Source organism: Dreissena polymorpha, chromosome 13 (genome assembly GCF_020536995.1).
Source record: "Dreissena polymorpha isolate Duluth1 chromosome 13, UMN_Dpol_1.0, whole genome shotgun sequence".
Classification (NCBI taxonomy): domain Eukaryota; kingdom Metazoa; phylum Mollusca; class Bivalvia; order Myida; family Dreissenidae; genus Dreissena; species Dreissena polymorpha.
In genome coordinates this window covers 66,090,340-66,117,470 of record NC_068367.1, presented here as the reverse complement: position 1 = coordinate 66,117,470, position 27,131 = coordinate 66,090,340, and the positions used below count along the sequence as shown (strand labels likewise).

At 35.5% G+C, this 27,131-nt stretch overlaps 1 protein-coding gene across 1 annotated transcript; it reads right to left on the bottom strand.

Annotated features, from left to right (window-relative positions):
- Window positions 1-904: 904 nt before the first annotated feature.
- LOC127855265 (uncharacterized) lies at window positions 905-26,097 on the bottom strand. Its single transcript, XM_052390713.1, has 9 exons — window positions 25,554-26,097; window positions 17,767-18,746; window positions 15,873-16,234; window positions 15,192-15,249; window positions 10,170-10,968; window positions 7,157-8,731; window positions 6,573-6,685; window positions 5,151-5,362; window positions 905-4,601 (listed from the first exon to the last, which is right to left on the bottom strand). Exons 1-3 carry the CDS (start codon window positions 25,877-25,879, stop codon window positions 15,882-15,884), a joined length of 1,659 nt encoding a protein of 552 aa, XP_052246673.1. The 5' UTR covers window positions 25,880-26,097; the 3' UTR covers window positions 905-4,601; window positions 5,151-5,362; window positions 6,573-6,685; window positions 7,157-8,731; window positions 10,170-10,968; window positions 15,192-15,249; window positions 15,873-15,881.
- Between the last annotated feature and the right edge of the window lie 1,034 nt (window positions 26,098-27,131).

The window sequence follows — 27,131 nt, the reverse complement described above, 5'->3', positions numbered from 1 at the left end:
TTATTAAAATGTATTAAATTGAGAATATAATTAGTTTGTGTGCTTACACTTGAAAATAAATAAGGCAGTTTACATTGATGTTATGTATTTGCGGGTAGGTTTCGGGTCATATACGAATAGCATAAAACTGTGTTAGAAAATGTATAATACAGCCTTAACAGACCTATTTGTTGAACAATAATAATCCTTGTAATTAGATTTTTTTTAAAGATATTCGTAAGTTGTGGTAGCTGCCCTCTTTATTTTCAACGTTGTTAACTTATTTAGTTTTACCTGTATAGCAAGCGTACTATAGACAGTATTTAAACAAATATTAATAGAATTGTATGAGTATAGTTTAAAGTACGTTCCTACTGATTTAACATATTCGTTTAATAACCATTATTAAGCGAGTTATTTCACCAATAGTACAATAAAAAGCATACTTTAAGCAGCTTTAAGGTATTTATATACTGAAAGCTAACATCTTGGCATGACAGTATTTTCCCATACATTGCTCATTTGTTTACTTTTATATTTTACATGTAGTTACATATAATAAACTTAAAAACAATGGAAATCCCACATGATTGATATAGACATTTCCAAGACCGTGTTTTAGTTTTAATTATGTTAATGGTTCATGGTATGTCGTTGGTATTGCCCTGTGTTGTATAGGCAATTAGTACCCTGTCTTAGGTAAGAGATAAGCGGGTGTAAGTACTGTTTTATTTTTGGATACCGCCTCCGGAGTTTCATTATTCTTAAGGAGATTTTATATTTTGTATTGTTGTCAATGATTGATATGGTAAATTATAATGAGAAAAAAGTGTGCTGGAGAACTAATGGACAGAATAACAGTCAAAATAAAACAAAATGAGCTCTCCAGGTTCAATAGAGGAAAGTTGTATATAAGTGACAAGACAATCATTCGGGATTTAATTGGCAAAACATGTTGTTCATTGAGAGTTCAACATCAAACTTAGATCGGGAAATACATATCATCAACATAAACATATTTAACTATTTACATACAACTTGTATATATAGAAATGTTGGACAAAAACAACATAATCAGTATCATGATGTTTGTCTTTAAAAACACAATTAAAGTACGCAAGATTATAGACAATATAAAACTCAGTGAGGAACAACATATAAACATGTTAAAATAAATGCAACAGATGTACGGTTAGAGTTAAGCTACCATTTTAACTTTTAATATTAAAATCCTCTCAACAGATATCTCACGATGTTGCAGCTATTTTCACAATTCAGACAGGGATAAACAATCCTGAAATAATTTAGGAAGACCCTGATCAATATGAGGTACACAAGCGATTGAATGGGGCCTACGGATACTTTCCATAGAGATATTATATTTGCTTATTCAAAATGCTTATTTGGAGAAGATGAACATATAAAGGCATGATTTTAAAATTGCATTTCACACTGTATTTCGAATAAAGCACAATAGTTATATTGTTACCAAATACTTTTATTTGTGTTTGATAATTAACACATACAAGTTAATGAAGATTGTGTTTTTTTCTATGTATCAATTTGATCAACATTTGTCACACAATTTACAAACATCAAGCTATGTTTAGCTATTCAACAACAGAACACAAATGTTTCATGCATTCAATAAAAGTAAAATAATAACAACCCCAAGTTTAAGGAAATCTGGTCTTAAAACATTTGCTGAACTTAAACAGTGGGATATTTACACACAAGAGATGTGTTCATCAGAAACACAGTATGCCCCCTATTGCGCCGCTTTGATTTTTTTTGACATTGAAGGTTGACCTTGACCTTGAAAATCCACCACTCAAAATGTGTAGCTTCATGAGAACGCCGCTTTGAATTAATTATTTTTTTTTACCTTTGACCTTGAAGGATGACCTTGACGGATGACCTTAACCTTGAACTTCAACCACTCACAAAGTGCAGCTTCATTAGAACGCCGCTTTGATTTTTTTTTTACCTTTTACCTTGAAGGATGACCTTGACCGATGACCTTCCACCACTCACAATGTGCAGCTTCATGGGAACACGCTTTGATATTTTTTTTGACCTTTGACCTTGAAGGATATCCTTGACCTTCACTTTTTACCACTCAAAATGTTCAGCTCTAGGAGATACACATGGATGTCAAATATCAAGTTGCTATCTTCAATATTGAAAAAGTTATGGCCAATGTTAAAGTTTTCGGAAGGACCGACAGACGCCATATATTTGACATTTGACCTTGAAGGATGACCTTGACCTTCACCTTTCACAACTCAAAATGTGCAGCTCCATGAGATGCACATGCATGCAAAATATCAAGTTGCTGTCTTCAATATTTAAAAAGTTATGGCCAATGTAAAAGTTTTTTCCGGACAAACGGACAGACTGACATACTGACGGACAGTTCAACTGCTATATGCCACCCTACCCGGGGCTTAAAAATGACCCTAATAAAGGCACTGCACTGACAGCAAGTGTGGGATGTTTAACGTGAAAGGTCAAAAGCACTGTTACAAAACTAAATGAAATGTTAAATTTTATTATCAGTGTATATACGCACATATATTTATTTAAGTGTTTATTCCAAAAAATCCTTTTAGACTTTAATGTATTTACATGTTATGTTGAGATGTAAACACAATTATTAATTTACAAAGCAGACATCTTTGTTTTTATTTTTTAAAGTAACATTACTATTCAAAATCAACGAAAATTTCGTACAATTGTTCGTAAAATAAACTTAACCAATTAAAATCAGTGTTTCTTATGGCAATTGCCGAAATTTCAACGTCAGATGTGGTCTGATAAAACAGATGTTTGTAGATACAAAATGCTCGTTTTTATTGTTGTTTTGCATATCTATTCATACGACACATGAACACTAAAATGGTGTTCGTGTGTCGTATGAATAGATATATTCGCGGGAATTAATTGTGGCCACAAATAAATAAAAACGAGCATTTTGTATCTACAAAAATCTATGTAATCATACCACATCTAGCGTTGAAATTTTGGCTATTGCTATAAGGAACACTGATTGTAAAGGTGTTATCTTTATTTTACGAAATACTTAACGAAATTTTCGTTGATTTTGAGCGTTATAGTGACTTTAAGCAAATAATATTGCTCTCTATTATTACAAATAGAGACAATTGCAATGTTTTACAATTGTTAGCATATGACAACACTTTCCCTTACTGTGTAATTGACTATTTTTTTCTGGTACTGTGCATTATTTTAACAATTTAATATATATATGAGCATTCACGCAGGAAATGCTTTTTTAACAAAGTTTTTTTACAAACTAAGGAAAACAGCTAGTTTATCTTATACAAATGGCAACAATACAAGAATAATTTACATTACAATACAAATGTTCTACAGTTTTTTTTATGTATAAATGGTAACATATACCTACACAATATATACAGTGATCAATAAATCTTGATTAAGTTATTCACTTATTAAAGAGGATACACTCTGGTCGTCTTCATGTGCATAAACAAACATAAAGCATAATAAACTATTGTGTCCAAAAACAAAATTCAACAATTGTGAGCATACACGTCTATGATCTAACAACATAAATTTACAATAATAATTTTTGCCAATTTTCATAAAACTCTTTTTTTTTCTTTTTTTTTCAATTCTGAGTTTCATTAAAAGCTTTCCCAAACACGCAATAGTCATACTATATTAATTTTACAAACAATATCCATTGAAATCAACAAATTGGTATTTACAGAATCGATAATTTTAGTTAGATTAAATAATTTTTCACAGAATGTATTATTATTCCAATGAAATAGTATGCTACTAAACAAGATTCATGATCGAATACCGACCCCGAATGAGCAAATTGACTAGTATTGTTTTCGGAAGGATTACTAGACAGAAAAAGCTGAAGCTTAAAAGTTATAAACCTTTGTAAACAATTCATTAAATTAGCTTATCTATATTACTGGTAAAAACAGAAAACTGAAACATATCTTATAACATGAAAATACTCCTTTTTTCAATATTGTCAATGTTACCAGCATCATTTAAACAGACATGACAATCTTAGAATATCTTTGATAAAATTGTTTTTCCCATACATTTACCATTATAAGGATCAAACTATGTAGTGAAAAAATTCATTATACAGACAAAGACAATGGATATAAATGCAATATGTGTGCTTTAAAAAAAACACTTTACATGCTATGTTTAACCAAAACTTTCAACATAAAGAGACTGACAGCATCATAATTCCCATGAAACATTGGTCACATAAAAAATAAAACGTAAACTATTGTTTTTCTTTGAAAACAACTTGGCTGTTACACATACAAAAATTTGGCTGTTGACATGACTTTCTGGCTTTCCACTTGAATTGTTGTCATGTGTCATTTTGCCATTTGGAACGGAACAAGGTCATTCATTTTCACGTGTCATTAAATTCAAAGAGTCAGAGTAAGTGCTGAACAAACCAGGAGGTATGTAGAGACTAGCACATCTAAAAAAGTATATATCTATGGATTTCTTAGGTTTGACTGGGGTCAATATGGTAACAACTGCTGCAACAGGCTGTGTTTCTGATTGGATAGTTTGATTTCGTCAAATGGCATCTGAAAACAAGAAATACTTGTTACTGTAAATGCCAGTATTTCATTTCATTTTTGATAACGATGAAAAAAAACAAGAACAAGCACATGACTTGGTATTTCAAGGTTCTGATTTGAATCCATAGAGGAAATCATGGCCCTGAGACTATTTATAAAATAATAATTGAGAATACATATTTATATTGAAGTATAACCAGTTTATTACCAAACAATTTGGATTAAGATTTGATGAAGATACATTTTGCCATTGGACTCAAATATCTTTTGAGAAGTAGTAAAAAGGGTTTGCCACCATGCACCCACATTTTACTTTTGTCTCAAAATTCCACTCATTTAAAAGAAAAAGCACCAAAAAACACAAGTAAGCAAGTTCACAGTTTGGCAATATCTTTGTTTTATTCACACTAGAAGCAATACTTTTCGAGTTTAGACTTGACATAAAAATTCAACAGCTGGATGCACATATGGACGGACACAGGTAAATCTACATGCACCTACACATCTGTGAACTTGGAGGCATGGTAAAAACATGCACACGACTTAAACACTCACCTGAGGTTCGCTCTGCATGATCTTTACAGACCGAGGGTCCTGCACCATGGATAAACCAGAATCTTGAGATGATGACTGCCACTGGTTCATGTTCTGTTATGATGTTCATAGACGGAGGGTTCCACACCATAGAGATGCCAGTAACTCGATATGATGACTGTTGCTGGTGCAAATGCTTCAAGAACAAGCTCAACGCTTTGATATCAGGGTTTCTGCAATTAAGTTTGTCATGTGTCAATTAAGACAACTATTTTTAAGAATTAACTAGCATTTCATAAAAATTATCAAGTATCAAAATGCGGGTTCAACCCTGGCAACACAATACTCTCTCAAGAAGATATTAACTTTAAAAAAACTAGAGCTTTGTCACAGACGTTACGAACACCCCCCACCTGAAGAGCGGATAAAAATAACTTGAAATAGGGAACACCATGCTGAATGTGTAAAACGCACCCATGACCCCATGACCTAGTTTTTCGCACAGCATGGCCCATGTTCGAACATGGCCTAGAGATCATCTAAATAAAACTTCTGCCCAAGTTTGTTGAAGAGCGGATGATAAGTGCTTGAAATGGAGAGCGGAGACCAAACTGAATGTGTAAAGCGCATTAAGTGACCCCATGACCTAGTTTTTGGACCGGCATGGTCCATGTTAGATCATGGCCTAGAGATCATCTATATAAAACGTCTGACCAAGTGTGGTGAAGAGCGGATGATAAGTAATCGAAATAGAGAGCGGACACCAAACTGAATGTGTAAAACGCACTAAGTGACCCCGTGACCTTGTTTTTGGCCCGCATGGCCAATGTTCAAACTTGGCCTAGAGATCATCTAGATACAACTTCAGACTAAGTTTGGTGAAGATTGGATGACAACAACTTGTATTAGAGAGCGTACACTTAATACGGACCGACCGACAAACAGACGGACAGACAGACCTACAAGTTCACTCCTGTATACCCCCCGAAACTAAAAGGTACGAACATTACTGATCCCTCTTCGTAATTAAATGTTAGTTTAAGAACCATATTAATAGTTGATATGGAAACTGATTTTGTAAAGAGTGAAAGAATCAGATATGTTGGTACCTGCTGAGAAATTGTTTGCTGTTGTTGTTGATGTGGTTTTGAGTTTAATATAACTCTAGATGTTAAATTTAAAATGCAAATTTGAGGGTTTAGCTTGAAACTTTTGCATTCTCTTCACATTTCTTTATAAGATACAGTAGTTTGTGGCTGAACATTAAACTAAGATTAGATAAACTGGTCAATTTATTGAAGAGCCAGAAACCCCAGTTTGTAGTGGGTTTTACCTATTGGGTATTTGTGAAAGCTTTATTGCATCAAAGGTTTAGGCTATTAAGACTGGGTCTCCTGAATGCTTTGCCACAGTGGCCCCTATTGCAATGGCAAGGTGACTTACCTATTGAGATGCAGAGTTTGATTTGGTGAACATCGCTCACTGGGCTTAAACTTGTGAGTATAAGACCTCTGTGAACAGATAGAAAGACCTTAGGGCATCCCAGGAATGTGTCCCTGTAAACCAAATAATTCAATGCATTCTGAAATGGCATCAGTTATATTAGAAGTCAATCAATGTTGTATGAGTAAAAAAATATTTAAGAAATAAATTATGTTTGAAGGATCTTGATACAAATGGGATATAAACTAAACACTTGATACAAACATAGCCTTCTATATATTGTACACTTGATACAAACATTTTTTGTCCCTCTTTAACCAATATTTATTAAGTTACGAGCAACACTAAAAGGTGGGACGGACATAAGGACGGTTGAAAGGAAGGACGGGTTGAATTACTGAACCCTTTCAAGGAAATACAAATGGCGGCTATTATAAAAATATTTTAACACTTACATAAATGATTTGTTTAAGTTAGCAGCCAGGATAGAGTTATATCAATATTAAACACACCCAAACTGTTCAAATTGGAATTTGGAGTGAAACACTGCACATTATAAATGATTAATTACATTACCAACCTACCTTATTGACGAGGCCAAGAAAGTATGGAGCCCCAGGTTCAGTGTGGCTCCACCCTGCGAGTAGGACTAGTTGAGCATTTGCCCCAAGGTCCTGGGCCAGGAAGTGTCACTGGGCGTCTGGGACCAGCTGACCAGACAGCCTGTTGTTCAGCTAGGTACCGATCTATGATTGCATGGGTTCCTGTAGGAACAGGCTCTTAAAACAAAATCCAGTAATTTAAATAAATATTGAAAATAAATGAAGAAAATAATTTTGAAATGAGCTGAAGGCTTTTACATAATTATTTTACTTAAATTGAATATGATTTAACAATTCTATTTAAGCAGATTTTTCTGCAAGGATAAACTTTTGGTTCAGGGGCTGAATTTCTGTCGAAAATATACCAAACTTAATGCACTGACCTTCTATGATTAAAATTGATATCAGATCAAGTGCTATTGGCATTTTATTTACTAAGCGTGATCAATTTAAAAGAACATAATTCCCATTTGATGCTAGGAACTTTTCAGGCACATACAATACTGATGTAAAGTGTAGTATGTGAGCCTCATTCTGGGAAAATAGGGCTTAATGTATGTGCAGTCTGCACAGGCTAATCTGAGATGACACTTTAATAGGACTTAATGTATGTGCAGTCTGCACAGGCTAATCTGGGATGACACTTGACTAGGACTTAATGTGCAGTCTGCACAGGCTAATCTGAGATGACACTTTAATAGGACTTAATGTATGTGCAGTCTGCACAGGCTAATCTGGGATGACACTTTAATAGGACTTAATGTATGTGCAGTCTGCACAGGCTAATCTGGGATGACACTTTAATAGGATTTAATGTATGTGCAGTCTGCACAGGATAATCTGGGATGACACTTTAATAGGACTTAATGTATGTGCAGTCTGCATAGGCTAATCTGAGATGACACTTTAATAGGACTTAATGTATGTGCAGTCTGCATAGGCTAATCTGGGATGACAATTTAATAGGACTTAATGTATGTGCAATCTGCACAGGATATTCTGGGATGACACTTATGCACATACATGAAGCCCCATATCCCAGAACACTGCTCAGATACTACTTGTTGTTCTTATTGCTGCTGCTGCTTTGACCGGGCCATAGACAGAGATGGAGCGAGTCCCGACGCCAAAGTTGCCACCTCAAACCCGGGAATTCTCAACAACAACTGTTGTTAAATGGTGTCAATCGCATACTGGCATAAGGTTCACATTATTCGAGAGCAACTTATCGAGGTAAGTTGCAATAAGGGACAAGTCACGCAACGCCTGCTCTATCTGTTGGATCAGATTGTTTCTGTGTAAGCGACTCGTCTAGAACAATTTGTCGATTCCCAGCATTGAATTGTTGCTAAGCAACATCGATGCTGAAATGGAAGTCGAACTCGCCAAGGCTCCGCTGTAAAAAGTGTTGATGTAGCCAACACGGGAGAAGATGTTTGGAGGCTTGCTACTCTTGACGCAAGACGTTTTTGTGCTGAATTACTTAAGCGAAAGGGTCAGGATTGTCATCGACTTTCACTTCAACGATGTTTTTATCTTGGCGGCTTATAGTGTTTGCTGAAAAGAAAATAGAAAGTAAACTAAAACCCGATTGGTTTAGACTTAGTGACAAATGAATTTGCCCTGCAACAAAATACTTAACACACCTGCTCTTCAATGCCAAACGTTGCGTCTATAATTGATATTTAGAATATTGCAATTATTGTTTTACCAATAAGAACTCAGAATAGCGTTGTATCAATATGTTATGCCCCAAAAACTTTATATTGAAAATTTTGGGTTTTAAACCGCGAAAAATACATAGTAAAGTACAGTTCATAGCAATGTGTAATACTTTTTTTTACAAGGGATGTGTTTGTCAGATACACAATGCCCCTACTGCGCCGCTTTGATTATATATTTTTGTTCTTGATTATACCCCTTTACAAATATTACCTCCCTTGAAAAAATGATATGTACCTGCCAAATGATAAATATAAATTATCTCCCTTTTAAGCGTGTTACTTCCATTTGATTTGTCTGTTTTTACCTTTTATCTTCAGGATGACTTTGACCTTTCACCACTTAAATTTTGCAACTCCATGAGATACACATGCATGCCAAATATCAAATTGTTTTTTTTTTATAATGCAAAAGTTATGGCCTATGTTAACGTTTTCAGACGAACGGACTGACAGACAGTTCAACTGCTATTTTGCCACCCTACCAGGGGCATTAAAATAAATATAAAAAAACAGGCATGACTTCAGTAATTTTAAGTGCGAGACTTTCCCCATAAATAGTTTTGACTAAAACAACTTTCATTGTGAAACTTTACAACTTTAAATGTGAGAATTAACAACTTAAAATGTAAGACTACATTATTTTAGATGTGATACTCGGCAACTTTAACTGTAAAACAATAAACTTTTAACATGACACTAAACAACTTAAAATATGAGACTGTATTTATTTAAATGTGCACAACTTATTACGCAAGATACTAGTTGATGTCTACATTTTATGCCATTGTTTTGTAAGACAGACCTTAGATGTAAAGTTTAGTCACTGGCGTTGAAAGTGTGTGCATAAGGATATAAAAGCAGTATAGTGATTTTGTCTTTGCAAACATCCGGTTTCTAATTTAAACAAGCGTTCTTGAGTTATCGTCCGGAAACCACCTGGTAGACCGACCGACAGACCGACATGTGCAAAGCAATATACCCCCTCTTCTTCGAAGGGGGGCATAATAAAAATCATGATCAGTTATACGTGAACACAAATACTTAACAATTTAGAATTTTTGATTTGTATTTTAATTGTACTAAGTTTCAACTTACACAGCTTAATAAGGCAAGTAACTCATTGTTGCAACGTATCAAACACTTTTTTTGGCAAATATTGCATTGTAAATTTTAACCAGTATTAAATATTTATTTTTCTATAGACTTTTTGAGGAATGGGGCTGAATTTAGGCCCAATCTTTGACAAAATTAATAACACTGTAAGGTCTCACCTGAAGCTCAGAAGCTGAGCTGATATGCTGGCTTCGCAGATATTGTTAAGGGCCAAATTTGAGTTCTGATAAACTTCGGGTTGAGAGTCGAAGGGCGTACCTTACAACAAAACTGGTGTCATGTTTTTAAGCCTCCTTTAGTCTCAATTCAATGCGATGCCGTTTGGGCTCAGATTGCAAAACTGGGCGTGTTTACTTTTAGCAACTTGTTTTCAATAATGGGGGGAATTTGCGTCTGAGGTGCACCACATGAATATATTGTGCGCTGAGGACAGTCCGTAACGCTACTACTGTCCTAACTATCTGCAGCAGATATTCTTCTGAATGAATCGTCTCAATTGTTCCTTGATTTGCTCCCGTTCCTCGCTGAATATATAGCTGTCTTATAAAGAATTAAACAAACTATTCAACGTTTCATTCTTCGTGAGATTCTTCGTGATGTCCACAGCGAGAACTAACTGTTAGCGTTAACTGTTAGCGTTACCATAAGTGCTGCTATAACGTCTCGCTTCTGTAACACTCCTCCTACTCGGGCACTAGAGCTAAACAAAACTACTCGGGCTTGCTTGGGGAAATCTCGACACAGACATTTCGGTTGTTCATAACAGCGCGTGAAAACTTGACGTGCTGAGGATTTATTGCAGAACAGACTTGTGTAACGATGCTGACCATTTGAAGCCGGAGGTCCAGTGGGAGGAGCTAGGGATCAGGGGAGGGAAAGGATTGTTTTGTGTTGGGGCTCCTGCAGGCCCGACTGGTGCTGTTGGTTGGCCAACTTGATATCACTGCTGGTGCTCTCCTGAAAACAACAACACTAGATTGGGGGATATGAACTTGTAACACATTTTTATATTACAATGTATAATACACTACATATATGCCTCTTGATTGGATGTGAAGGTTTTCAACAGCAAAACATAATTATCTAAATTTCTAATTTGGCATTTCATTGGTGCCTTGTCCTAAATAGCAATTAATGAAAATTAATGCAATTAAACCATTTCGGATTAAAACATTACAAGTGTTGGCTAATGCTTTAATAACCTGTAAATTCATAGATATTATTCTTACTTAACTTTCAGTGTAATTTTATAAGCCAAATTGCCGCTCATCAATATTAGAAGCTTTCGTCCCAGATTAGCATGTGAAATCCACATAAGCAAATCAGGGAGGACACTTTCTGATCATACTGGATTTTCACAAAAGAAGATACTTATTTTCAACAAAACATACCTTTAAAGAGGTAATTATTGTCCCTAAGTAGCCTGTGCGGACTGCACAGGCTAATCTGGGACTACAATCTAAGCACATGCATTAAGCCCTATTATTTCACAGCGTGGCTCATTGATGTTTTTAGCCAGTTTTTTTCCTGCATAACACTAGAGTGGGGGATATGAACTGCGGGGGATAATAATAAATGGGAGGCAACAACTTCATATTAATGTATTCCCAAAGTTACAAAATCACACACACCATTTTTACCATGCCTTTACAGGTCTTTGGTGTTAAACTCTGTTTAATTTCACACTAGACAACAGTTCCAAAGTAAATCATCATGTCATAAAAGTTGTAAGACATATTACATTTTAATAAAATATGAAACAATTTAATGGCAACAACTTACTGCTGGTACATATTGACAGTTCTCTCCCTTGTTAGTGTAAGCTAAATTAATTAAAGGCCACAATATACTAAATTATTTCCCTATATAATTCAATGTAAAAGCGGCAACTTTAAGAGAAAATAAATGCAACATTTAGAACATAGAGACCACCATAACCATACTTTTTCTGAAAGTTCATTCTAAGCTGAATAGATTTAAGCAATAAAAAAGATATGTCATGTTAAAACCAAACATTAACTTTACTCAAGTCAAACTCTACTTCTTTTGCGCCTTAGATTTTCCGGCCATTTTCTAGTGCAATGTAACTGTTTACAGGCCAAATTTGTATACTTAAGTCTCTAACTTTATCATATGTCAGGGACATACATGCCATAAATTTTCAGACCAATTCAGGGACATTGAGTTAAATTGTCCGGGACTTTTGCCGATTTTCCGGGACATGTATAAAATGTAGCGATATTTATAGACATATGCATTTTTGGTACGTTTTTTGTGTGTTTCGCATCGTTAATTGCAAAAAGTTCGAAAGCCTATCTGAAATACACTTGATCTATTAACGTCAAATTAAACATTACTACTTCCGTTACTAGATACAAGCCACGTGTTTTCAGTGTAAGCGTTCTAAACATAGATGGTGACGTCACTGCGTTATTGTTATTAAGACCGGTGTATAACGCGTAGTTGTTGATACGCCTTTATTCATTTATAACATTTATATAATAAAAAATACAACAATACAGTACCGTTAGATCGTCAACTCAAATCAATTCACAATACATACAACCAATCACAATAAAACAAATACAACAAAACAGTACTGGTAGATCGTCAACTTAAAATCCGGACAGGATGACGTTTTTATAAGCTTACTTTTTTACTCAACTTCTTTATCGGTTAAACGTGCGAACATAAACTGCTTTTAATTTTTTAATCAGCGATGTTGGACTTCAGATGTGTGAACAACTATCCTTTGCCCTTACGCAGCGGGAAATAATGACGTAGTAGATTAAAGTCAATTAACAAACACATTAAACAATGCCGCCTTTTCGGTTTGACCGCGAACATGAGACAATTGATATGATAACAGGACCCCTGTTAATTGACCGATTTTGACACGTAGCGTAGTCTGCCTATTCGGGTAGGCATTGTCATGGAGACGCTGCAGATATACACAGATTCGAGGTGCAGTTAAGCCTAAGATAAGGTACATGTATATATGGATTTTGTAAATTCCGGGACATTTGACAGATTTCCGGGACAGCGGGACAAGTTCTTCATTTCCGGGACTGTCCCGGACAATCCGGGACGTATGGCATGTATGGTCAGGGATTAAGTAGCGAGCATCTTTTCTCTCCCTTCCAATATATCCAAGAGATAAAGCAAGAACACCAGTCTAAAGTGTTAATCATGGCTTCGAGTAAAATATGATTTTTTGTGTGAGTATAGCCCTACATGAAACAATTATTTAGTATAATGTAACCTATAAGGCAACCTGAACTGTTTAAAATGCAAAAAATATGCACTTCCTTATCATTTTTCATCTATCCTCAATGTGCATGCCAAATTGCAGATCAATCCTTCACGTAGAAATGTTTGAACAATGAAAATTATTATAATAATGCCTGATAAGACATATGGCTTCCATTGTCGGTGCTTAGATTTATAAAGGTCTTTCAAGAGCAAATAACATTAACTTATATAACAGAATACAGTAAATATACTGTAAACTTCTTATATGCTATATCGTAGAAGAAATATAATATTATTAAAACGTGTTTGGGCTTCTTTCAGTGCGAAATTGTGAGTTTAGAGGTGCTCAATACGAGTTTCTTTACTTATTATTATCCCCCGCCATAGGCGGAGAGATATTGTTTTGGCATTGTCTGTCAGTCCTTCTGTCCGGAGCCATACCTTGTAAGTGCTTTGGCGGATTTCATTGAAACTTGGTATGAGTATGCATATGGATAAGAGTATGATGCATGCCAAATGGCATTGTACACCATCAGTTAATAATAGAGATATGGCCATTTGTTTCTTGAAAAATGCTTTTTGTGTGTCCGGAGCCATATTTTTAAAGTGCTTTGGCAGATTTTATTGAAACATGAAATGAATATATATATGGATAAGAGGATGATGCACGCCAAATGACATTGTACACCATCTGTTAATAACGGAGTTATGGCCCTTTGTATCTTGAAACCATGTTGTTTTGAGTGTCAAATATAATACTTTTGTGTCCAGAAGCATATTGGCGTGGGCAGCAATTCAACGAAATGCTTGTTTTAATTATTTTCCCATACAAATTTTCCCATTTAATTATTTTTCTTTACACTTTTCAATACTCGTTAACTCCATAAAACAAAACACATTTATTCCATGAAACTAACAAGAACGCATAATATCCCGTGAAAAAATGGTGGTTTTATGTAAATCATGCTCCTTTGTGACGGGGCCTGTTTTGACAAAAAAAACAACACTGTATACACAATGAAAACTTAACACCTCCTCGCAAACATACTCTATACGGCATTAGATGGAATAGATTCCAATCAAATAGGCATAATTGAATATTTCACAGCTTTATAAAAACTCAAAGCCTGCATGGGGATGACAGAAATTATTGTGGTGTTGTGTTTCTGAGGTGTCTGTATCGGTAAGTTGGAAAGCATCAAGCTGGAGAAGGGTTTGAGTTATTGATCATCAAGCAAAATAAGTTGTACTGTAAACACGATATACACAAAATAGACGCCATTTTACCTTCTGTGAAATCATATCATATCATTCTCGTCCACTTAACTTATTTATACACTGCAAAAAAAATATTATTTGCGGGACATTATTTTTTATTGATTTTAAGGGTTGAACAATCCACAAATTAAATACAAATATACTGGAAAATAACTGACACAAATTCCATATTTATTGTTTCCGAACTGAGAAAGTCACGCATTAACTACCACGTCCATGAGTCTTTTTTAACCACGAAATAACATGCGGACGAGTATATATGATTTTACAAAAAACAAACAATTTAAAAGGATATTTTACCTTATGTAAACTCATACCATTATTTTCCACTTCATCTTAATAAACAGGAAATACACAAGCAGGGCTTTTCCTTGAGTATTTATGGGTCTGTTAAACAGACCCATACCCAAAGCGTGTTATATGCTGTTCCTTATGAAAATTATATCTCAATTATGTTTCAATTAGATCTAACAAAGTTTATAACTATTATAATAGGATTTTATTCCTATCATTTGAAGTATTATTAATACTTATATTAAATGTGTTTTTCCCAAATCAATGGACTTTAAGCATGAAACAAATTCAAAATCCCAAAATTGCATTTTTTCCCAAAGTGGAGAAGAAAGGGCCTGACAAAGCGTCTCTTTTACCTTCTGCTTCATGCTTGTCCCCCACATCCTCAACATCGTTGTCTCGACCCAGCAGCAACTGGAGCAGCAGAGTAGCTCGATGTATTTCTTGTATGTATATTTAGGACTCACACACATTTACATAAATGTAATAAAAAAAGTATAAGACATGTTCAACATCATAAAATATGGCAAATTAATCAATCTCACATCAAGTGTTACCTTTCTGTAAACATTGCTTAAAATATCAATATACACTCCTCCAAAGATAACTTAAACAATGTCATACTTTATTAAAAAAGTATTCATCCATATACATTTCTTACATGGCATCATGGTGTTTATAGAAATGAAAGTCTAAAAATAGCCTCAGTTGCTATGTACATGTGCATATATGTAGAAATATGAAATTTTCAGTTGAAATGCTTTGTTTTTTTCATGCAAAGTTTACAAGAACTAAATGTTAGGACCATAATGACACAAACGTTATGGCAACATAACATAATATGCATTATATCTTATGTTCAAACAAAAACCCTCACATTGTATAATCAGATAACAATATGTGCACATAAATTATTTGTATCTTTAACTACACACTAATGTTGTATTGTAACATCACACACTTCTATGTTCGTATGCTAAACAATTAACACATTGTCATTGAAATACTAATCACTAATAACAACAACTAATACATACATGTACACACTATTCCACTTTGAACACCAGGATGTTGTCGTCCCTGTCCTGTCCCACAATGATGGATGATGTGGTGCTGCTGTAGCAGACTGACCATGGCCACCACACTCCATCCTCCTCAGTAGCCAGAGTAGCCAGCTTACTCTCTCCCTCCCAGCCCACCTGATGTACAGTGTGGGAATAGTCTCCACAGACCAGCACTTGGCCTGCAGGGGTCACATGTAGACCAGATGGGCCCTCTAGTGCTGGGTCTGAATATGTAGCCAGGAGTGTGCCATCCCTGGCCAGGGTGCGAAGCTTGTCCTGGTCCCAGTTAGTGATGTACAGCCTGTCTCCTGTGGGACTCACAGCACACTTGTCTACTGCAAAACAGAGTAACATCAAGATATTGAATTACTGTCAATGTTAAATAATCTTATCAAACATACTGCAGTGATATTGTATTACGCATATGTTTCTATAAAGAGGCCTTTACACATCTAAAATATATGCATACATTTCAATGATTCAATAGTTAAGCGTGACAATAAACTTCAGTAGCAGAGCTATTGTGTTAACGTTTGACATGTTGAAATGCGACTGTTGAGTAAGATATGAATTGAAGCAAAACAATTACACAGATGGAAACAATTACACATACTGAAACAATTGAACAGTTCTATCAACAGGTAAACATATTGTACATGTACAATCATTTTACAACCACAAAATTAAGACAGGGTCAGAAAGTGTCTCTTTCCCAGGAACTCAGTTTCTATTTATAGACATGCCATGTAGTGACAGTCAAAATACTTCATTACTCATGATTATAAATCAATATTTCTGAATCTTGTTTTGGCTACAATGTACTGTAGCATTCAAAGGGCACATTTGAATTATAGAACAAATATTTTATAATACATCAGCAGGTTTTCTGCTATTACATCTGAATTTTATTTTATTATCATCTCACAAAGTATATATCTATAATTTATATGATTAGTTTTTCAAAATAACAAGATAAAGGCCTAATGGGTCAATATCTGTTGATTAAAAAATAAATCCTAATTCGGTTCATTTATTGAATAAAAATTCCCAAATTTGTCATTGTATGAATTTAAAACAAGGGACAAAATTGTCACAAAACCAGGTTTTCATTGTGAAAAAAAAATCTGATAAAGGGAGAAAACTCAAACTGAACTTTTGAAATGACCAAAAAAAATTAACCCCCTTTGTAAGTTTTTTTTTTTTTTTAAATCTATTTTTAGTCGTGGCGACCTTGACATTGGAGATATTGACGTGATTCTTTCGTGGGACACACCGTCCCATGATGGTGAACAAATGTGCCAAATGATTTTAAAATCTCACAATGAATGACATAGTTATGGCCAGGACAAGCTCATTTATGGCCATTTTTGACCTTTGAACTCAAAGTGTGACCTTGACCTTGGAGATATCGACGTAATTATTTCGCGCGACACACCGTCCAATGATGGTGAACAAATGTGCCAAATGATTTTAAAATCTGACGATGAACGACATAGTTATGGCTTGGACAAGCTCATTTATGGCCATTTTTGACCTTTGAACTCAAAGTGTGACCTTGACCTTGGAGATATCGACGTAATTATTTCGCGCGACACACCGTCCAATGATGGTGAAAAAATGTGCCAAATGATTTTAAAATCTGACAATGAACGACATAGTTATGGCCCGGACAAGCTTATTCCGCCAGCCCGCCAGCCAGCCAGCCCTCCAGCCAGCCCGCCCGCATTCGCCAATCTAATAACCAGTTTTTTCCTTCGGAAAACCTGGTTAATAACACAATTTGACTAGACTCCTTTTCCCACAATGGCTAGACAAATCCCTGTACATAATACAAATGTTATCAGGATGGATTCACCATTATTCTTACCTGTATTATAATCCAAATCTTCATAGAGTCTGCAGATCAGTTTGCCACTCAGCGTGTATTTGTACAGTTCTTTACCAGAAGTGACAAAAATGTCTCCTTGGTGATGGACAATCCCTGTACATTCATGTTGTAACTGAAACTTCCTGCCAAGAACAAGCTTTACCTGGTTGACAGTGATAAACTGGACCTCATGTGTGTAGCTAGTATTCACAGCCACTGCAACCTCACTCGGTGTGATCAAACAAATGTCAACTGGCCGAGCATTCACATCCCAGTGACTCACCACCTGGTACTGCTGGCTCAGAAGCTTGACTCTCTTATTATTGTAGTCTGTAACCAGGACCTGTCCATCTGGGAGAGCACATATGCCTGAGATACCACATGTAACTGAATCACTTGGTATTCTCACATTGTACTCAGACTTCCCCTGGACCTTAAACACCTTGCCTGACTTTCCAAGCAGAGTCAATGCCTGCTGTATGATATGTTTACATTTTATGCTGGCTATAAGGCAGAGCTCCTTATTATCTCCAATTTTCTGAACGATTTCAAGTAATTGTAACAAGTCACTGTGAAGACTGGTGCATTTATGAACGGAACTTGTAACTGACCCTTTTATGCTTATAACTTCATCTTTCATCTCGTTAAGTTCCTTCGCAGTAATATTATCGAATTCATTCACGATAGAGAGAACACTCCTACACATCTCTTCTTTTAAATATTGCTCATTTCCGCCTGATGTACCCACAAAATTATTATCACATTCATCTATATAAGTATTTAAATTGCCACACATTTGTTCTATCATAACTTCCCTATGTTCCTTGTATGTTCTCTGCAATGACTGAATGCTGGCCTCTTGACTGATCTGCAGGGTTTTAATTTCCCCCATAACAGTTTCCAGCTCCACTGACAACCCCTCCAGGCCAGTGGGCTGCGAGTTGGTCAGCTCCAAAATCTGGGTCACTTTACTGCACTGGCTGAAATAAACAATTAATGCATGTACATACTAAGGAATAGTAAGTGATATTATGTATTACTTCAAACAAGAATAAAGTGTTAAATAAAAACATACATGGACAATAACTGAACGCTTCTTGGGCCTAATATGGCGTATATAGATTTGCACTTATCCATCCATCTGCCTGACTTTTTTGTTGTATATAACTCAATATGTATTCCTGCAACTTAACAAGTACAGTAACCAGGCATGTGAGCTAATGTGCACCTCTATATTTTGTTTCTGTTGTTTTCATCATAATTGTAGATATGTCTCCTATTTAGACAAAAATGCCATTTTAAAATATGTGTAGAGTGTAAAATGAACAAGGGCTGTTTGTTAAACATGCATGCCCCCCATAAGGGCTGTCAGTTGTAGTGGCAGCCATTGAGTAGATACGTTTTCTGTCACTGTGACCTTGACCTTTGACCTAGTGACCTTAAAATCAATAAGGGTCATCTGCGAGTCATGATCAATGTACCTATGAAGTTTCATGATCCTAATCGTAAGCGTTTTTGAGTTATCATCCGGAAACCATTTTATCTAAGTTGAGTTACCGTGACCTTGACCTTTGACCTAGTGACCTGAAACTCAATAGGGGTCATCTGCGAGTCATGATCAATGTACCTATGAAGTTTTATGATCCTAGGTATAAGCGTTCTTGAGTTATCATCCAGAAACCATTTTTCTATTTCGGGTCACTATGACCTTGACCTTTGACCTAGTGACTTGAAAATCTATAGGGGTCATCTGCGAGTCATGATCATTGTACCTATGAAGTTTCATGATCCTAGGCAAAAGCGTTCTTGAGTTATCATCCGGTAACCATTTAACTATTTCGGGTCACCGTGACCTTGACCTTTGACCTAGTGACCTAAAAATCAATAGGGGTCATCTGCGAGTCATGGTCTCATGATCCTAGGCATAAGCGTTCTTGAGTTATTATCCAGAAACCATTTTACTATTTCGGGTCACCATGACCTTGACCTTTGACCTGGTGACCTGAAAATCAATAGGGGTCATCTGCGAGTCACGGTCAATGTGCCTATGAAGTTTCATGATCCTAGGCATAAGCGTTCTTGAGTTATCATCCGGAAACCATTTTACTATTTTGGGTCACCTTGACCTTTGACCTGGTGACCTCAAAATCAATACTGGTCAGCTGCGAGTAATGATCAATGAACCTATGAAGTTCCATGATCTTAGGCCTAAGCGTTCTTGAGTTATCATCCGGAAACCATCTGGTGGACGGACAGACGGTCGAACGGACGGACAGACTTACGGACGGACTGACATGTGCAAAACAATATACCCCTCTTCTTCGAAGGGGGGCATAATTGTATTGCTACTAGAGGACTAACACTTTACATAAATATTTATCACTGTGTAATTTTACCCACATGCATAGTTTGGTATGTCTTTTTTCAACATACCCAGAGTTATGACCCCTGTTTAGCAAAGAAAGCACATTTAAAATTGTATTGTGAGTAACTCAAAGAGTACAGCTGATAGAGGGATGAACTATTCTTAAAGTATTACCCACCATGTGAAATTATGCACTTGATATTTTTTTCAAGTTTTTTTTTTACATAAGAAGAGTTGTCACGGTCCCTTTTACCAAACGATAATATTTTTTCAATTGTGAGAATCCTTACTCAAATAGAGGGATACTTCTGCAGTAACATATTAATCGTCAGGTTAACTTGTGCAACTCCATGTTTGTTCATAATTTTAAGACAATATATTTGTGCAGTTGTGGGACAGATTGGATTGTAGAGGTATCCATGTACTCAGAACAATGTTCTAGTTGTTTATACTGTTTTCAATTTTAATATTGTAAACCTTGACCACACTATCAATAATAACAAATGCAAGAAAAGAGGCATGACTTATAATTTATGTATATTCCCAAACATTTTTAAATAAGCCATCGATGAAAGTCAATAAATTGTTCACAACCACCTGTCTTAAGTGGATTAAAAGTCAATGAATGAAAGTATTTAATAAGGGCAGTACTGTAATATATCCGTAGAATGTGCAATGTTCCTACAGTGTGTTATCATAATTGAAAATCTGTTTAAAATATTGTTATGATTGGTATAACAGGTACTTAAACTGACTGTGACACCTTTATACATGTAATTTCATGTTATAAGCGTCTGTGACCTTTCACCTTTTGACCTAAACATGGATTTACCTCTTAATCTTCCGCGATGTAAACATAAAAGTCAAAGTATTCCCTAGATATCATGTGGAAACAATTTGTCTACAGACCAACCCTCAAATGGACCAAAGGACAGATGCAAAGCAAAATAACCCTGCTTCTTAAAAGAGGGTCTTCTATTTCATAAAATCTCAGCATGAACAATCTAGCCTGTGATGAGTGGCTTATTATGACATGCAAGCTCATGGTCTGCTATGTCCCAATATATTGTGTTGTTATGTTACCTATTGTGATTACTTTGCTTTTGTTCTTGTCACATGATCTATTAGTGGAAAAGAAAAGACGTCATTGTAAATTGTTTTAAAGGAGGATCCGAGAGATTGGTTTATTGTTTATTTATATGTGATATTGAAATACCATACAGTAGCAAGCCTTAGTGGCAATGATGTGTTTTTTTAAATTGGGATATATGAATAATAATTTTGCAATTTACTTTATACTACACAAAATAAGAAAAATTACAACTTTTTTAAAATTTGTCAAAAACATACTTTAATTGTATTCGCATTATTTGCATTATTTGCAAAAAAATGGTTAAATGGCAGCAAAGCAAGAGCCAATCGCTGTTCAAGAGCGTTTTTCACATTCAAAATGTTAATTTCCTAATGTTAATGAAATCCAAGATACAAAACATGTTTATGATTATATTACACACATTTTTTTACAGTATTAAAAGTGTACTTAATATTGAACACAGTGGACTGCACATTTTCAACAAATATACACACATTTGCTTTTCTAAATTATGCAAATAAAAACAAAGGTTTAAGAATTTTTGTGGGTTTTATTTCCTTTAAAGTCACATAATATCCACCGCATGAAATGTTTGTAAAAAGTTTATGTTTTTTAAATCACATAATAGTGTTAGTAGATATAAAGAATAACAGGTTACTGCTTGATCTTTTTGTAATATATCAGGCAAGGCTTAGAATAATATAACGGCGAGGCTTGCCGCGCCGTTATTTTATTCTTGCCGAGCCTGATATATTACAAAACGATGGGACAGTAACCTGTTTTTCTGTTTATCATACCATATTTTCCTAAAAATCTGCAAAATAATCCATTTTTTATATTTAAAATGTACAGATCCCCACTGATTTTGCTGATCCGGCTTTTACACGTTGACATACATGTAACAACGGCGTTAGAAAAGAGGTCACGAATAATCGTTTAGAGAATAAAAGTTGTTTCTACTAAGAGTGCACCCGCTTTATTTATAAACGTTTTGAATTGGAGATCAGGAATGGACTGCAGCGACAACATTTAATGTTTGATTAAGACACATTTTTTTAAACACATTTAAATAACACTATTACATCCCCGTCATGCAAAAATTGGTCTTATAGCATATTTGGCCAGCGTAGCTCAAGATTTCGTGATATCTCCTGAGTATCCTCTACATAATGCATATCTTGAAAAGACTGCTGGACTGGAGCTACGCTGGCAGCATATTGCGTAAGACCCATTTGTACATGACACTGTTATTTACAAATCTGTGCATCTTGTAAATGGAACATCAAACCACAATGCTTTCTAATAGAAAATTGAAGTCACACTGTGTTATTTATAGCAAAATGGCAAATGTCAGTTGCCTATTCTGAATTACAGGAAAGATTTTCAAACAGTCTCGACTGAGTGCGTACATGTATGTCACGTATATGTGGCTAGACAATTCAATGATTTCAGATCTAGCATGCAAACTACATTATTTTGTTAATTGAATGACAAATGCAATACAAACAACATTTACCAATATATTTTAGGTTTTCAATAATTTATTTCCATAAAATTCATGGGATTGTTATTTGATATCTTAACAAGATGTGTTTGTGAAACACAATGTCCCCCTATATGACGTTTGACCTTGAAGGATGACCTTGATCTTGACCCTTCACCACTTAATATGTGCAGCTCCATGAGATACACATGCATGTCAAATATAAAATTGCTAGCTTCAATATTGCAGAAGTTACATTACATGAGCAATTTTGACCCATATGTTTGACCTAGAAGGATGACCTTGACCTTTCACCCCTCAAAATGTGCAGCTCCATGAGATACACATGCATGCCACATATCAAGTTGCTATCTTCAATATTGCATAAGTATTCATAAAATAAGCGATTTGGGCCACATATATTTGACCTCTGACCTTGAAGTATGACCTTGACTATTCACCACTCAAAATGTGCAGCTCCATAAGTTACACATGCATGCCAAATATCAAGTTGCTATCTTCAATATTGCAAAAGTATTCATAAAATGAGCGATTTTGGCCACGTATATTTGACCTCTGACCTTGAAGGATGACCTTGACCTTTCACCACTCAAAATGTGCAGCTCCATGTGATACACATGCATGCCAAATATCAAGTTGCTATATTCAATATCGCAAAAGTTATTGCAAAATGTTAAAGTTGGCGCAAACCAACCAACCAACAGACCAACAGACCAACCAACAGACAGGGCAAAAACAATATGTCCCCCACTACTATAGTGGGGGACATAAAAAGCAATATTGTATTATCAACATGAGGACTTTATTAATAGTTACAGTCCATCTTCCCCTGACAATTTACTGACCAAGCATTGACCCTGAACGTATTGGAGACGAAATGTATCTGCAGTCTGCGAAACAAGGGCACGCCCGGTGGCCTGGGCGTGTAAATTATAGCTCGGGCCTATTAAAATTGCCATATCGTACGCCCGTCAGTCTAGTAAATATATGGACATATGGACGGACATACGGACAGACATGTGCAAAACAATATACCCCCTCTTCTTCGAAGGGAGGCATAACAATATATAGGGCTCTTAAACCAGGCAATCACTTTTTCTAGGTAATTGAAGTAATCTAGGTAATCATAAGTAGTTTCTTGACAGCTTTAATTTCTTATTGCAGCTGGATAGAGATTTCTTCAATATTGGAAACAAAACACTAGACAAGAATTCTAGTACACATTAAGGTAGTCTTGTCTAAAAGGCTTGTGAAAATTGCTCATGCAGTGTTACTGGTCTGACAGTGATGATAGAGCTCATAATGTGTGTTGAATGCACTTTGTTTTACAAGTTAAAACAATACAATCATAAAAATCAAGCATGTGATCTACTTTGGACAAAGAACCCAGTGTATAATGTAAATCTGTTCTATAATAACTCCATGCTGAAAGACCTCCCATACCTGAGCATTTAATATATACTAAAATTTAGTTCTGTACTGTTTGAATTGAAACCCACCTTCAAACTTCTTGTTTTTCTGATGCATGGTTATTAAGGATAAAGGCGAATGCCATCACAGAAATTATTTAACTCCCATGGATAAGAACTCCAGACCTAATCATTGTGTATTGACCAATAAACAACAGTAAGCATAAATTTATTGAAGAGTGTGACACATGCTTTACAAGTATATGCAATATATATATATATATATATATATATATATATATATATAGAGAGAGAGAGAGAGAGAGAGAGAGAGAGAGAGAGAGAGAGAGAGAGAGAGAGAGAGAGAGGGAGGGAGGGAGGGAGGGAGGGAGGGAGGGAGGGTGGGAGGGAGGGAGGGAGGGAGGGAGGGAGGGAGGGAGGGAGGGAGGGAGGGAGGGAGGGAGGGAGGGAGGGAGGGAGGGAGGGAGGGAGGGAGCTAGAGAGAGGGAGAGGGAGAGGGAGAGGGAGAGGGAGAGGGAGAGAGAGAGAGAGAGAGAGAGAATTTTTTACTTCAGAGGCAAGATCTGAACAAACTTACCAGAGGACCACCATACGATGTTAAAAACTGTTATCAAACCCATGATTTTTATGGATTCAGAGAAGATCTCAAACGGAACTATTTATTATTTAAGTCAATAGAAATCTTTTGACCCTTGGCAAGGCAAGTTTTGACCCCTGAGACATAATTTTAACAAACTTGGTAGAAGATCACGTCTTTTTCTGCTTACTTTCCAAAGAAAAAGAAATACGGTAAGAAAATCAATATTGTTCCGATACATCAATGTTGATGAGCAACATGAGGAAACAACACCCACATGGTGTCAGAGCATCATGAATAAATGATTAAATGTTACTTTGTAGCAAATGATCTAAAGCAGCAATTTGCAAAATTAAAAATTAATTTAATAATTTATTTCCAAAAAAAAGAATGAAAGTGTAGTCTTAACATTACAAAGTATTTCATACTTTTCAAAAACAATTAAGCAAAAAAAATTGTAATTTCTAAAATACCATAAATTAAAATTGACAACTTGACAATTCCAAATTCTCATTTAACCCTTTCCCACTTAGAAGCAAGGTGCAAATGGCTATTCTGCACACAGCATAAAACCAGAACAGACTGTGAGTAACTTGCAGTCTGTTCAGGTTTGATGCTCTTTGCTGCTCATCAGTAACCTAAGGTTTGGAGACGAAGCCTTAAAAACTTGAATCTAGTAAGAAAGGTCTTTAATTAAATGTAACTTTCAGCACGACTAAAAATGCATGAAAATACGTATCTAAGTGGTTAAGGGTTAAATTGTGACATAGTTCATTGATATCTTAAGACTTATTTGTGCCAAAGTATTTTATAACTACCTGTGATTATTGAAGGCACACTTTGTGCAACACAGCTGACTGTGGTCATCACATAACATTTCAATTTTGTGGTCCTTATGCGCTTCACACTTTAATAGAAATTCCTCCACCTCTTTCGAAACTGGCCATTTTTTCATGTCATTCCTTCCATAAGCTGAATGTTTTTTAAACCACTTATCATGCAACTGAATACATTTCCCACAATACAGTTTCAAACATGTTTTGCAGTAAAATTCTGCATTTGCTTGCTCTTCGCATGAGGAACAAATAAAATCCTTAACCTCGTCAGAGCTTATGGCAAGTGAAGACATAGACAAGCCCGCCATTTTGATAACTGACTGTTTAAGCACACAAAACTAACAGCTTAAGTTGAGGAAAATTCTTAATTTCACAGTATCTCTGTGAATACGAATAACTAGTCCAGAAAAGACACGATTTAAATCTTTGTGTATTTAAAAGTCAAGCAATCACAACATCTTTACTGTACACAAGTCAAGTTCAACCTCAATAAGCAATCAAGTATTTTGAACTAAACAAGTACCAAATAAACTGTCAAATGACATTCAATGGTATGACATCAGTGAACAGTGTAACTATGTAAACTGTAATGGGACTATTGGGTCACGTGGGTATTAAAGATATTATATTTCAAACTGTGGAAAAGATACCTAATTGAAAATAAGATCATGTTTAACAGATTGGAAGGCAAAATGCAGTGAGTTTAAATGCATATTGATTAATGGACCGACATTTATGTACAATGTAAAAAAGCAAGTTGTAAGAGAAGGACACCAATTGTATATTTATCATCGATGTCAGTTAATTTTGCTTTAACATAGAACTGTTCGTAATTGCTATGTTAAGTATTTAAAATACAAATGGCTATTTTTACAATTAAAACATCATACCATTTTTTATATAAAATCTTAAGGAAAAATTGCATGTAATAACATGGGACGTGTACAAGTTAAAAATTGAACGTAATATGGGGCATCCTACAAGTTAAAAATTGCACGTAATAAAATGCAAAAAAAAATTTTCGAGGAGGGGGGGGGAATTCTTGGGTGCGATGGATGGACGGTATTTCAAACATAAAATAATAAAAATAAATATTTGTGTTTTATTTTATTTTTTTTAAATTGGGGGTGGGGGGGGGGGGTATAGTGTGAGGGTGTGGTGGTAATTTGTGAGATGATCTTAAAAAAAAAAAAAAAAATTTAGAGGGGGGGGGGGGGGGGTTCGGGTGGGGGGAGGGGGGGTGGGGGGGGATTCTTGGGTGCGATGGTTGGATGGTATTTCAAACATAAAATAATAAAAATAAATATTTGTGTTTTTAACCGTTTCAAAACAAAAATTGGGGGGTGGGTGGGGTGGGGGGGGTATAGTGTGAGGGTGTGGTGATCATTTGTGAGATGATCTTTAAAAATAAAAAATAAAAAATATAAATAAATTGGGGAGGGAGGGGGGTTCACGGGGGGGGGGGATGGTTTGGGTGGAGTCTATTGTGGTATGTCAGGTAAGAGTAGTTTTGTCAAAGTCTCAATCAAATCTAATATCATAACTAAAGAAGTTATGGCA